This window comes from Euprymna scolopes, chromosome 43 (genome assembly GCF_053919585.1).
Source record: "Euprymna scolopes isolate OS-2025 chromosome 43, ASM5391958v1, whole genome shotgun sequence".
Lineage (NCBI taxonomy): Eukaryota > Metazoa > Mollusca > Cephalopoda > Sepiida > Sepiolidae > Euprymna > Euprymna scolopes.
The window spans coordinates 21,723,827-21,739,800 of record NC_136524.1 but is presented as its reverse complement, the minus strand read 5'-3'; the positions used below and the strand labels follow the sequence as shown (position 1 = coordinate 21,739,800).

General features: G+C 33.6%; 1 protein-coding gene across 1 annotated transcript in view; it reads left to right on the top strand.

Moving 5' to 3' along the window:
- The window catches only part of LOC145268229 (sorting nexin-5-like), a 58,275-nt gene that overhangs the window by 1,415 nt on the left and 40,886 nt on the right, over positions 1-15,974 (top strand). Inside the window, exon 2 of the mRNA XM_080123546.1 lies at positions 13,428-13,586. Coding sequence (XP_079979672.1) covers positions 13,428-13,586 — 159 coding nt within the window. The remainder of the gene's footprint in view (positions 1-13,427; positions 13,587-15,974) is intronic.

Here is a 15,974-nt window from a genome sequence, read left to right as displayed (position 1 = left end):
AAAAATTACAAATCAGAATAGTTGTGGTTGTGGAGTCTTGATTTTTTGAAGAGAGAATTTTTTACTCTGAAAACGTACATAATTGACGTTTTATTTATTTTTATTCATTTTTTTCTAGTATATAACTTATTCCCTATTTATCTTATACTTAAATCTTTAATTTAACTTAAATTCTCTCCACAATTTATAACTTTTCTATTGTTGTTGTTATTATTATTTTGCCGCTTAACCGATGATCGATAACAACACGATTTATTTTTGTTACAAAAGATTTTATTTTTTTTAAATGTCTTTAAACATTTCTTTTGTGAAATGAATGGAGGATATACATATTTTAAACTATTCTTTATCTTCAAATATTTCATCTATTTCAAAGTCCAAGGAACACACCCACCCCTGCCTGCTTTGACATTTTGAAATTAGTAGACAACAAACAAATAAATCCTACACTCATTATCAAAATAAGTATTTTCAGTGACTTAGAACTTTTTTGGCACTTTACTCAGCTTACGAACCGTCTAATGTTTTAGATAAGATTTCCAAGTTAGATTAAATTTGTATGGTATCTTTTGTTTATTAAATTGTTAGCTGAAAGTACAGAATAGTTAACAAAGCCGCACCCTTCCCATGTTAAGAATGGTGTTTTTAAATGTTATTTCAGCACTGTCCGTGAACTACAGAAATACCAACTTTTTTTTGGGGGGGGGGGTCATTGTAGAATAATACCTGCCATATTCTACTTTTTTCTCTGCGCTTACGTATAACTTGGCGGAAAGAAAAGAAAATAATTACTTTAGAATGGAGGATCATTTTAATAAATTTAACTTAAAATAATCTATCATTTCTAAGTTATTTTAGTGCTTCTTCTTAACCCATTCTTTTTTCTTTTATAGGGATACTATCTGTTTCTTTTGTTTTTGTTACGTCGGGTTTAAACACCTTATCAGTCGGACTTAGGGTTAGTAAAATAGTTGTCAAAAGTTAGAATGACTCTGGGAGATTATTTTACGTTAAATTAATATAAGAAACTGATCTCTATTCTAAATTAAAAAATGTTATTTTCGCTAAATCTCTTAGGGTGTTCATACGTAATCGCCTAAAAAAGTAGAATTTAATTTCTTGGAGAGGGGTACCATTTTTGTTTATTTTAATTGCTCATGTTTTTTTATTTTATTTTTTTAGTTGTCTTGTCAGCTATTAATCTACTTATTTTTGTATCAATTTTAGCTTTTAATTGATTTTCTGTGAAACGAAGATAAAACCAGATACTGACAGGAAAATTCAAAACAGCAAACTTTTCTTTTGAGAAATAAGAGTGCTTCTACATAATTTGAACCGAACCAAACTAAATCTAAAAGTTAGTTTAGGAGAAAATAAGGTACTAGTGCAGTGGCAGTGCACTAGTGCACTTATTGATCCGTGCTGAAATAATAACGTTATTATTTAGAAAGCCATTCTTAACATGCAGAGAGGAGGGTGTTTTGTACCTATTCTGTAACTTACAATTTGATAAAACATATCATAAAACGTTAATTAAACTTTAAAATACTATTTTAAAAAATAGCGCGGATCAATAAACACAATCATAACACAATAAGTATGAGTAAAGAAAGCACGTTTGTTTTTATTAGCAAAATTGTTTAAAGTTTAAAAAATACTCCATTTATACTTTTTGGAAACTCTGTTGTTGTTGTTTTATTATTATTATTATTATTATTATTATTATTATTATTATTATTATCATTATTATTATTATTACTACTACTACTACTATTTGTCGATCAATACAATTTTTTAGTAGGCAACTAATATTTTATTTAGCTTTTATAATTGATTTTTACCGGTGGGGAGGAAAAATCAATATTACCAGAAAAACTTTTCTTTTATAAAAGGGGGCGTGATTTTTTTCTGGAGGATACGACGACTAAAGTCATTAGCCATCTTCATTTCCTTTTCCTCCTCATGATTAAAACAAAACAAAGCAAACAACAAAAAAAACTTATTGTTTTTTTTTTTGTTTTTTTTTTTCAAACATTTTCTTCCTGACTGTATTTATTCGATGTTGTTCGGGCGTCTTTTTACTAGCAGAAGATTAAAATTTATTACGTTATCATTAAATTATCAATTGTTATAAAACTACAACTAATTGTTAAATGTATAAATGTTGTTTTAATGTCTATCCATAAAATGATTGTGTGTAAAAATAAATCCCCAAACTTTCAATCGTTTAATTAATTGAGGATTTGATACGAATCTTAGTCAGTTTTGGTGACTTTTCTATTCGACAGTTTAAATGCTTTCAAATTTCGAAAAGCCACAAAGTAATTGTTTTTTCTCTTTTTTTTTTAACAAAAAAGTAAAATTGCTGACTTGTTTACAAAGACACAGAAATGCATTGCGATGGATTAAATTTCTGAACATTTTGCTGTATAAACAACAAAACGAAATCTGAAATGGTGGCAAATTACCAAAGACAAGTTATTTTTCTACCTACATGGATAAAGTTTTTTTTTTTTAAATCTTTTAATGTATTTTAAAGCGTTTATTCACGGTAAAATTTATTAGATTTTGGCCATATTTTGTCTAACTTTCGATTTTTGAGCGATTATCAAGACTCCTCCAAATAACTGCCTAATATCAGCCATTTTTTTTCTAGTTCTGACTTGAGACACTATTGTGTTTCAAACTGAATAAATGCTAGTTAAAACACACACACACATACACACACACACACACACACACACACACACACACACACACACACACACACACACACACACACACACAAAAAAAAAAAACTTAGCCAAGATAGGTAGAAGGCCAACTTATCTTGCCTTTGGTAACATTTGTATCTTTGTTTTTTTTAACCCTTTTAATTTTGTTGTAAAATGTCCCAGTAAATAATCGATTAGTTGATTAAAAAAATGTCACAAGAAAGGCAAAAGGCACATACGTAATAATCTCATAAATTTATTAGTACAGATTTGAAATGTAATAAAAAAAAATTCATTTTTCTTTTTAAACATTCCTTTTATGTCTTAAATAGAACACAAGTTAAAAACAATTATGAAACTTTCAAATAGTAATAAAGACTACTTTTCCACAAATTATTTACAAGGGAACCTTAGATAAGATATGCTCCCACCCCTATAGTTCTTTTTAGATAAAAAAAAAAAAAAATGTAGATTAGCACCCTCAACTACTCCACTTTCACAATGAGATTCTAGCAGTTGGGGTAATTCAGTGTTAAACACGTTGAAAGATTTGGTAAAAAACAAAAAGCAATTATTTTAGAATTTACAGTGGTTTCACATATAAATTTATTGGAAAATGACCATTCTAACCTTTTTTTAGGGCAGTTAACCAAATTTGATAGGGTGAGATTCTGGAACAATGTTCAATATGAATTGATGGGGGTAGGGGCTTTGCTATAAATTGACTACTAGATTAATATCATACTCTAAATCATTCACCTTGAAGCTTAGGGTTAGTTGTAGAGTTAAGTTTTTAGGGAAATGCTTTGCCACTCGGATTCAGGATTTTTTTTTTAAATATTTTTTTTTGTTATCTTTAAATGTCTTATTTTCTTGTTTCTTTTAGTTAAAATTTTATCAATAACTAATTTTTAGATAATGAAAAGTAACTTTTCAGTATGAATATACCCTCCGTTGCCTCAAAAATGCAGTTATTGCCCGAGGTATTACCTGCCCTTGAATAAATAAAAACAAGCTAGAGTCGCCTGCAACGTTTTATGTTCAATTTATATGTAAAACTGATTCTTCCTTATTTGAAATTCTTTTTTTTTTTTTTTTTTTTTTTTTTTCTGCCATGTTTTGGCCCTTGTAAAATTACAATAAAGCAATTTAAATTTCATTTCTGTGGATAAGTAGCTGGTATTGGTATATAAATTTACAACAAAAAAATAAATTATAAATAAAAAAAATATTTATCTCTCTGGAAGGTGAGGTTAATTTTAGAAATTGCCCCCCCCCCCACCCCAACCCTCTTGTTCATGAGCAGTGTTTATTTTTTATCAAAACAGATGTTGGTTAAAATATCTAAATAATTTAATATTCAGAAAATTTAGTCTTAATTTTCTTCCTTTTTATAATAATATAATTAATTTTGATATAAAATGACAGTTGAAAATGACAAAGTTTTAAATCCTAAATTCAACTTCACACAGTACATACGACACTCAAAATGTTTACAATTTATATAAGAAAGAATGGAGTTTTGTTTTTTTATATAAACAGTTCAGTGTACATTTTACAAAACATTTACATAGTGATAAAGATTTAGAAAAACGTCATAGATTTAAGAGGAAGTATCAGGGTGTATCAATTAAATTAAGAATTAAAACTTCCTTATATTGGGTGGCCCACTTAAAAGTAGTCCAACTAGAAGAATGTTAAAACAAATAATCAGTTGTGAGGCTGCATCCCTTCACCTGACAATGCAAGGATAAGGCAGTCTTATCTGGACCTTATTTCTTGTATGATGTATTACATAAGACAATCCAATGGAGACATTGATAACACAAAAATTATTTTTCTGATCAGAATAAAATTTTGCACAATGACCACTTTTATTAGAGAGTATCAAATACATGCATAAAATTTATTAGAGAGTATCAAATACATGCATAAAATTTATTAGAGAGTATCAAATACATGCATAAAATTTATTAGAGAGTATCAAATACATGCATAAAATTTATTAGAGAGTATCAAATACATGCATAAAATTTATTAGAGAGTATCAAATACATGCATAAAATTTATTAGAGAGTATCAAATACATGCATAAAATTTATTAGAGAGTATCAAATACATGCATAAAATTTATTAGAGAGTATCAAATACATGCATAAAATTTATTACAATGGTGATGAATTGCAGAGGAAGCACTAGGGTAAAGCTGGAGAAATTAGCAGATATCATTTATGGAGAAGGAAGAGAAAGATTTTCAGTGGACATGAAAAAATTGCCAAAACAAAGAAAATCTAGTCAACCATTCAGGAGGGAAATAAAAATTGTAGTGATGAAGAAAGAAAAAAAATTAAGAAATAGGTGGATAAAAGCAGCTGCAGGAGAAAAAGTTTGACTGTAGCAAAATATGAAGATGTGAAGAGAAGGTTTAAGGAAAGTCGAAAGAACAAAGAAGGAGAAAAAGTTTGACTGTAGCAACATATGAAGATGTGAAGAGAAGGTTTAAGGAAAGTCGAAAGAACAAAGAAGGAGAAAAAGTTTGACTGTAGCAACATATGAAGATGTGAAGAGAAGGTTTAAGGAAAGAACAAAGGAGAAAAAGTTTGACTGTAGCAACATATGAAGATGTAAAGAGAAGGTTTAAGGAAAGTCGAAAGAACAAAGAAAAAAGTTTGACTGTAGCAACATATGAAGATGTGAAGAGAAGGTTTAAGGAAAGAACAAAGGAGAAAAAGTTTGACTGTAGCAACCATATGAAGATGTGAAGAGAAGGTTTAAGGAAAGTCGAAAGAACAAAGAAGGAGGAAAAGTTTGACTGTAGCAACATATGAAGATGTGAAGAGAAGGTTTAAGGAAAGTCGAAAGAACAAAGAAGGAGAAAAAGTTTGACTGTAGCAACATATGAAGATGTGAAGAGAAGGTTTAAGGAAAGAACAAAGGAGAAAAAGTTTGACTGTAGCAACCATATGAAGATGTGAAGAGAAGGTTTAAGGAAAGTCGAAAGAACAAAGAAGGAGGAAAAGTTTGACTGTAGCAACATATGAAGATGTGAAGAGAAGGTTTAAGGAAAGTCGAAAGAACAAAGAAGGAGAAAAAGTTTGACTGTAGCAACATATGAAGATGTGAAGAGAAGGTTTAAGGAAAGTCGAAAGAACAAAGAAGGAGAAAAAGTTTGACTGTAGCAACCATATGAAGATGTGAAGAGAAGGTTTAAGGAAAGTCGAAAGAACAAAGAAGGAGGAAAAGAAGAGGGTAGGAAACTCATACAAGTTTGCTAAGGATTTGTTCATGGAGAGTAAGAGTGCAAAGTTGGGATGTTTTAAAGAACGTGGGACCATCTGCAAACAATATATTACAAAGAAAACAGAAAAAGATTTACTCTTGACACAAGGTGTAAGAAAAGCAACAGGTGTAGCTTTTTATGTAAGCGATATCAGATATCAAGAAAAGAGAAGTTGACTTTATTAGAAAGGCAGGAGCTAAGAGTTCACCAGTCAATGATAGTGTCAGCTACAAGGTGTATAAGCACTGTGAATGCCTCCAATAGAGTCTTTTTCTAACAAGAGAGATGTGAAGAACTAAAGGTGTTGCTAAATAGTACTGTATTGCAGAAATCATCTACAAAAAGAAGAATAGACCAAGGAGTTAGGCCAATTCCGACCCATATCATTACAAAATATTGATGGAAAGAATGCATTCACAATTGTTGGAATGATAACATGTTCAAAGCAATGGCTTCATCAATGAGTTCATTCAAAATGCAGCTACTTTTGGAATACCTAGCTGTATCAAGCATGCTTATGCAATATGGCAAAGTATCCAACAAGCTAAAAAAGAAAAAGATGATGTGGTAAGTGTATGATTGGATCTTGCAGATGCATATGGTTTAATATCACATGAACTGATTCAAAACGTGATAGACTGTTCAGAGAACGATCATGAAATACTATGAACAATTCAAGGTGCTCTTTACATGTAGATGCACAACTCGCTGACAAAAGGTTGGGGATTGGGATTGTAGCAGGATGTACAATATCAGTGATCTTGTTTGTACTTGTGATGGAAATGTTGAGATCAACAAATTGTGAGAGTACACTTGTTAAGACTCTATTAAGAACATTTATGGATGATGTTAATGTAAAGTCGAAGGATGCAGAAGGAATGAAAGCAGTGACAAACCATGTAGAACCACTTATTGAGCTGTCCAGAATGAGATTTAAGGCTAAAAATCTAGAATGAGTTTTAAGGCTAAAAACTTTAAAAGAGTAAGCAAAATGAAAAAGGAATATGATTATAGAAGTGATTCCAATAGTAAGATAGAAATCTGAAAAGTTTGGGAAGATGGTACAGACAGAAGCCAAGGGGGGGGGAGAAGTCCAGCAACAGACTGAGTTATCTGGATAGTAAAAATGTTAGTGTCTGCACCATTGAATAATGTTACCATCGCAGATGTATGAAGTATTAATGATGTGAGTAGAATAAATCGGACACTGGTGTGGAGTTTACATAAAGAAATGGCTGGAATTATGAAGAATGTTGTGAACAGCTCAGCATTATTTGGAAAAAAGAGACAGCTGAAGCTACCTATTGTTGAGGAGTACAAGGTGTTCAAAGTAAGGAGTCTTTATGCTCCATTTCTCTAATGATTAAGAGATCAAAGATGATCTGCCCCAAGTAAGAAGTGGGAGGCAGATAAAGTGACCAAGACAGCTATTAGAGCATGCAGAAATTGTGGTGCTGTACATGATACAAGAGAAGGACTAAGTATGCAGAATTTAAGACCTTTTTGAGTGTGGTAATCCCTTGTTGTAATTAGGTGGTCGCTGGCGGACGCTGGGTGTGGCAGCAGAACTCAGCACCGGCCCACAATTGAATATTGTCTCACTTTCAGACAAGGAAGAGATCCTGTTGTCAGTGAGATAACAAAGAAAAATATATCTACACCTGGTGAAGTGTAATCAACAAGGTCAGTGTGTTTGGTGGGAAAAGTGTCTGATGAATCAGAAGATCAGATGAAAAGAGATCTGATCTTGGGAACAAGCAAGAACTTTGTTCCTAATAAAATTGATCTATGATGCAAGGCCTTCCATGGTGAATCTTGTACGATGGAAAGTATACAGAGTGTGAAACGATAAATTTATTGCCCTAAATAAAACAACACTACAGCTTTATTTTAAACGAAGTAGTCTAGTGGGTTCAGGTCAAAGGAGAAATGTAGAAAGTCATAGCAATACTCCTGAAGCCAAGCCAGGGTCTCTTTGGACTTGTGGGCCGGCGCTGAGTTCTGCTGCCACACCCAGCATCCGCCAGCGACCACCTAATTGCAACAAGGGATTACCACACTCTTCAGCACATCCATGCACACTTTGATGTTGACTTTCAAACCGACTTCGAAGATGTGAGGTGGCATGATGTGGCTCTCACTTGAAATCACACCAAAAACCATAACCGTGGCCGGAAACTTTGTTTTCATCACCCTAACCCCACACCAAAGACCATAACCGTGGCCCAAAACTTTGTTAAACTATGCTCTCAAGCATTGAACCATGTGGATTTGCATTTTGAGGGTGCTGGCAATGGTCCTGTTGTCATAACTTGGATCAGTAGAGAGCATGAGTTGTACAGCGGCACATCTCCGATCTCGCCCATTGAATATTGTCTCACTTTCAGACATGATAGAAGGCTCCTATCACTCTTGGGATTTGTACACAACTGGCCATCTAGTAGATGGTCAGTAACAAATAAAGAAATGGAATCCTGTTGTCTTTTCTAGGGCGACAATTTCATCGTTCCAACCTGTATAATGGTGATAAATGCAGATGTGGGGAAAAAGAACTCTGAAACATAATCTGTCTAACTGTGAGGTAGCGTCAAAAGTGATACACATGGAGACTTAACCAAGTCCTAAAAGTAATAATAATATATATATATAATAAGCTATTATATCAGAAAGTAGAGAAGTTTAACGTAGAAGAACTACCAAAAATAGAGATCAAGAAGATGAACTTTCATAGAGCTGGAACAACATGTGTGGTGAAAGGTCATTCAAGGATACAGTTAAGTGATGAAAGATGGCAAGGAAAATAGAACTTTATAGTAGACCTCCAGAATACATTGACTTTACCACTGGTGTTTACATGGCAAAGACCAGATCTTGTAATGTGGAGAGAGGAAAAGGAGGTTGGAATTATGTTGGAGTTGACTGTACTCTGAGAGGATAATGTTGCAATTGCAGATGGTTTGGTGATCTGCTGATTGAATAGCAGGAAAAGGAATGGAATATTAATCATTTGGCTGTGGGAGCTCAATATGTTGAGCGAGAGCTAATCAGCATACTGCAGCATCGTTTTTGTTGTACAAATCCACAAGTAAAAAAGAAATTGTGACAGATGTGCAGGAAGCAGCAGAGAAGGCATCCTACTGGATCTCATTAAAAAGGAAACGATGAGTGTTGAAGAGAAAAGTAACTTACACCAGTACCAATATGATCTCCAGTTCAGAGAGGGAGGTGGGTGCTCTACTTTTGAGATACAGTAGAGAAGTAAAGGCCAAAACTGCAAAATAGTTCCTCCTGATCATGGTACTGAATCCGAGTGTGGAGCTGTTAGCTGCTGTGCATTTTGAACAGTGCATACAAATTACTAAGACTTACAGAAACGTCTGCCTTAGAGATAAGAAAAATATTGCATTTGTGATTTTGATTAACATGTCTTTAGGAAGATACTGCATAATTACATTGACACCGGTTTTCATTAGATCACCGGTTAAGCAATTTTGATTCTGGCCAGTACCAGATGGGTGATAATTTGAAAATATCAGGCGCTGTATGTAGGAGGATGTCATCACTTCTGGCTTCCAGCTGCCTCAGCTGTGTCTTGTAGTTGGATCAGACTGATTGGGACAAGCGAGTGAGACTTGTCCTGAGCAAACCAGTTTCACTTTAAACAAACCCCCAGCGCATATCTTCCATTATCCCTAAGATAATCAGATGGTTATTGTTCCGACAGACAAACTCGTTTTATGTTCTTTGTTTCAGTTGAGAATTGAAATGGTAATGAAATTAATTTAGCATAATAATTCTATTCCACACTTTAAAAAAAATTAATACTTAATATTAATTAAATCCAAAAATCTTTAAATTTTTAACCAAATGAATGAAAATTTGAAATGATACTAATGAAACATTACAAAATAACATTAATAAAAAAAATGTATAAATTTCTAAGTATATAAATGATTTTCTTAGCTGCATTTAAAAAACGAATGACAGTTAAGAAAGAATCTGGAAATTCTCACCTTGCTGTTGCATTAAAATAAACAAAACTACATTATAATGCATTTTTAAAGATGTATTTTGTGACATACTGGAAAAAAAAAATGCATAAGTTATTACTATATTTACAAACATGAAAATCACAAATTATCAGATTTCTTTGACTGAATTCCCAATTTTAATGCACGTCTTTAGAAAATGGAGTTTCATTAATTCTATTTTACAAATAATTATTTATTAGTGCTAAGTAGTACCTTTTTTTTTTTTCACTCCAAACAAGGCACAGTGCCACTTGGGTGTAAGGATTATTATTTGAGACAAAATTTACAGGAATACTATGTGGGGAGTCGAACAGCAAGATGTCTGCTTACATTACACTTGAACTTCTGCATGTCAGTATAGTCAGGGAAGCAGGGACCCAGGAGGGAATTCCAAAGTCTAGCCACCATTCAAAGGAAGAATCTATTTGAGTAGATGGCTTTCCAGCATCTAGGGATATCTACAGCCTAGAGGTGGGATTTTGTTGCTCGTTGGGTTAGTCGGGAAGGGGGGGTATTTATGTAGAACTGATACAAGTGCGGGGAGTTCATGGGAGCATTTTCCATTAAAATACTTGTAAAATACATAGGAATACAACATTTCGTTGATGGGGACAGAGGTTGGAGTTTGGTTGACTATGCAGAACCTATTAGGTTGGCAACTCTTTTTTGAATCCTGTCTAGGATTGAGAGACCAGTAGCAGATGCACCAGCCCAAATGTGACAATCATACTCCAGGTGACTTTCATGCATAAGTAACTTTCTAGCACAGTAGAGAGAGCCCATCTTTACAGCAATACCCTCAATGTATTTGTTCCAATTCATGTTTCCTGTGAATGTTAAGGTGAGAAGTATGAATGAACTACTTTCAGGTAGTGTATCATTAGCCATGGTGATCAGTGGTTGAGAAGGTTTCTTGTAATTATAAAAGGAAAGAAGCTTAGTCTTAGCAGCATTGAATGTTACCATCCATTTATGTCTCCATTCTACTATAGATTGCAGGTCTTCATCTAGGGTTTCAGCCATTTCCTTAAATATGTGTTCATTCATTTTCCATTTGTGTCTGTTATAGAGCATGGTATTATCAGCAAATATACTCATCTCTGGGCCCTGTCGGTGGGGCATTAGAATACACCGACTGCCCCCCTGCAGAGGGTAAAAGTCCCTCAATGGGGGGTCCTGGATATGACCTTAAACTATATCCAATGGTAAGGCCCCAGCTTGTGGGCTTTAGGGAATGTGGAGCCACCCTTTAATTGCCATTGCTCCCAGGTCCACTCTGACCCAGAGTGGTAGTACCTGTTAGGGTTCCAACTATGGGTTAAATAGAAACCGACTTGAAAACAACAAATATATTCTATTAAAAAAAATTTTTCTTCCAAATCTTTGAATTTGGTATTAAATAACCCGAAAAGGGTTGATATGCCGTAAAACAAAAACAACCAACCAACTACTCATCTCTGAGACAATTTTATCAATGGAGTCATTTATGAATATGAGGAATAATAAAAGGCCAAGGATCGACCTATGAAGCACACCCACATTTATATCATTGTCCTTTTGACATGCAAGTATCAAAGATAACCTGGATTTTTCTCTTATTTAAGAAGGATTTGATTATGTTTAGTATTTGTCTAGTAATCTCATATTTTATTTTTATAAGAAGATTGTGTCATACCATGTCAGAAGCCTTAGATATATCTAGGACTACTGCCCTAGCTTCCTCTGTCTTATCCAGTGCATGGTCTTGTTCAGAGATTACAGTTTAGATATCTGCTGTATAATGGGCTTGCCTAATTCCATACTGTTGGTTGGAAAGAAGTCTAGTATCTTCGAGATGGTGGACCAGTGCTTGATTAATTAAAGACTCAAAGATTTTGGCAGAGAGAAGGAGGAGGCTATTGGGTGATAATTTAGTGTGTCAGTTCTTTCACCAGAATTTTTGTAAACTGGTACCACAGAAGCAGTCTTCCAGCAATCAGGAAAGCAAGATTCGTTGGGCTTGAAGAGTTAGGAGAGACATGGGGCAATCTCAGTGGAGTATGTTTTTAATAGCAGGGATGAAATTAGGCCCACAGGCCTTCAAAGTGTCTAGGTTTTTTATATCCCAGACTTTCACAATTAAAACTAACCTTAACTAGTGTTGAGGGAGAGGGTGCCCCCTCCTCTCATTTACGGAGAGACAAAAATATACATCTTAACCCATGCTGTCTGGACAAAAAAGAGATCAAGAAAAGAAAGAGAATCATGGGATTGCACTTTTCTGTATATCCCTCCGCTTACGGCCAAATTACCACCTGGGGGTGTTAACAACCACCACAACCGGGGCACTAAGATATAGTGCCACATGGGGCTTTCTATAGAACTTCCATGTGTGAACATGCACTTCAATTGCTGCTTTGAACCATTCGGTAACCTCATTTGTGCATTGTTCAACAGGAAGAGAAAAGATATTTTCCCATGGAGCATCTTTGATGTAATCCCTGATGGCATCCCAATCAGCTTTTTTGTAGTCCCTTGTCGTTTTGAGCAATGGCTCTCAACGTGGGGTGATGTCTATCGTTATCACAACATGATCAGCATTCCCAAGTGGGCAATAGGCATTTGTTACACAATCCTTGTGTACTATGGTCAGAAATAAGTCTAGAAGTGAGGCTTGCTGATCCTGTCGATTTGGGAAAAGGGTTGGGAACATTCCTGCCTGTGTTAGGGAATGGAACATAGAAAAGTTATGTGTGCTGCTACTAGTTGCGTCTGTGTAACTAAAGAAACCAAGCCGATTACTGTGGTGGAGATTAAAGGCACCAAATACATGTACTCCAGTGCTAGTATCTACGGAAGATTGCTGCATCTATGCTCTCAAAGACTTGCTTGATTAAAGTACAGTTCTGGGACGAGAGAAAACGGCAGAGGAAACATAAGTAACTAACGCTATGTTGCAGGTTTAGTCTAAAGTGCATGAAGGCCTGGTCATCTGTCTCGTTTGGGATTCTCTGGTCAAGGGAAGGATATTTTTAGTTGAATCCCTATTAGGACAGTGTTAGACGTATTGTTGATTTTTGGTGTGAGGAAAATCCAGCTCCTCAAATAGATGCATTTTGGATTAGGACAAAAATAAATATGGGAACAGATACTACACATTGATCCCATCCCTAAAAGTAATAATTTGAAAGATAGGAGTGCTTTTATTAATATATACTATTCTGCTTGTATTTTACTTCATAATACTTTGGACTCTAATTATTAGCATTTTCAATTTAATGGCAGAATTATAAAAATGTTTCTCTTTCTCTCCTCCTACATCCTTGCTACACTTCTTTCTCTATTTCTCGCTGCGTCTTCCCTGCCTCTAGACTGCATCTTCTCTCATTTTTGTCAACTGATTTTGTTTCTTTCTAATTTTAGGAAACTGAAAATAATCCAGATATAATTTCTGAAGATGACAGCAGTTCCACATCTTCTCCAAAATCTGAAAATTCTCCTCACCAATCAAAATTTAAAGTTCAGGTTGTAAATGCTGTCAAGGATGGAGATACACTTAGCTTTACTGTGGAATCGACGAAGGTTTGCATTCACAATCAAATTCTTATTTTTTTTTTAATTATTAAATTTCAGAATGGTAGTGCTTGTTTAATGTTTTGAAATTATATTTTGTTCATGTTTCCATTTTCATATTTTCGTGGAATGCTTTTAGATACAAGTTCAACTTCTGGTAATTTTGAAAAAAATTTATTTGTACATAAGATATTTAAGATTTTTAAAATATTTATTGCCATAACAAAAACTGATTCCTAAGATGCATCTATTCACTCTGCACGTTTAGTGATGGAAAGACTTTCTCAGACTTTAACATGACAAAATGACAATTAGTGTTACCAGATCAGGCTGTCTAAAGATACTGGCTTTCTGAATTAAATACACCATGTTATTGTTTTTTTCTTTTCCCGTTGTAAAACTCATTCATGTTCTGCAAAGTAAAAAACAAAAACAACAATGTTCATGCAATTCTGAATTTTTGAGATGAGATGTGAATGCTTGTGCTATATTGATTAATCGGACTATTATTCTCATCTTTGGTGTTATTAGCACAATGCTTCGGTCGCTGCAACCTGCAACCTTCTTTGGGTGTTGAAAACGTGCTTTTTCTCTACTAAGGAAAAGGGGATTGACTCTACATTACAAGATCTCGAATTGTGGGTTTGAGGATGGGTCCGTAGATCATAAAGACGGTTTAATCTTCAGAGGTTACTAAGGTATTTTTTAAAGGTTTTTCTATGACTCAATTTTTCGGGATATCTATACTAATTGTTAATATTAGTGAAAAAATGTTTTATGAAACAGCGGATCTCCTTTCCTTTGTAGAAAAAAAGAGGCATGTTTTCAACACCTGAAGGAGGTCGCAGCGACTGAAACATTGTGCTAATAACACCTAAGATGAGAATAAGTCTGATTAATCAAAATAACACAAGCAACAATTTTCCTGTACAAAAAAAAAGATATAAGAATTGAAGCATAGACACTTTTTCCAGAATTAAATAACTAAAAAATAGTCAATATACAGTAAAACAAAACAACCAAACCAAACTCCATGAATAAATTTTTGAAGATATAAAGAATTGGAAACACAAAAACTGTTTCCAATATAACTGGATTCAGCATTAAATAACCTGAAAAGGGTTGATATGCCATGAAGCAAAACAGCCAAATCAAACCTGAATGAGAAAATAAGCTATTTCAAGTTTTAGTATGACTGAGGAAACTGCTATTTAAAATTGAAGCATGACAGTCTGATCAGCAGACAAAACCTTGTATGGTTACTTCAAAGAATATAAAATACTAGATATATCCAGTGTCGCTTGGTATTAAACATAACATTCAATTCTTTTAAAAATAATGAAGTAAAAAAAAAAAAAATTGAAAAGAAATTGAGACATGTGCATGCAAGTATTATGTTTTTTCTAAACAGTTCACGTCTTGTATATTTGAGCTGAGATCAAAACCAAAACCTAAAGACAATGAGACAATGAGTCAAGTATGATAACCATTAAACCAGTTTAACACAACAACACACAACAAACCTTGTGAAACAGTTGACAAACAGATAAAAATCTGAGACCCTGAAGTAATTATTTTTCAGTTTTGACCCCTTAGGAACCTATTTTTTCTGTATTAAAAAGGATTAAAAAGTTTTCAACATGTCTGAATACCATATATACCAAATTTCAAATTTGTAGATCAAAAATCTTTTGACTATGTAGGTTGAAAAGTGTGCACACACACACACACATACACACACACACACCTTCTTACTCATAGATATTGTCCAGTTGTAAAATATGCATAAATATTATATTTTAATTCAGGCAGAGACATGTGCATGCAAGCGTTATTTTTTTTCTAAACGGTTCACTCCTTGTAGGTAAAAAAAAAAAAAAAATACTCAAGTCAAGATCAAAACAAAAAACTAAAGACAGTAAATCAAGTATGATAAGCTTGACATGATCTTTAAAAAAAATTTTCAAACCTACTTATTTTAAAAATAATGAATCTGTCATGTGAACCATTTATGGAACAGTCAGCAAATAAATAAAAATCCGACCCCCCCCCCCACATACCAGTTTTTTTATTTTGACCCCTAGCAGCCCATTTTTCTGAATGGAGACTGATTAAAGTTTTCTACATGTCTGAATATGCTATATACCAAATTTCAAACCTGCAGATCCAAAATCTATTGACTATATAAGTTGAGAAGCATCTTCTCTCACACACACACACACACACACACACACAATTTTCATTTTTAGTGATGTTAATACTATTTAAAACGGAAGCATGATGGACCAGCTTATTCTTATTTTTTTTTAATTATTAAATTTCAGAATGGTAGTGCTTGTTTAATGTTTTGAAATTATATTTTGTTCATGTTTCCATTTTCATATTTTCGTGGAATGC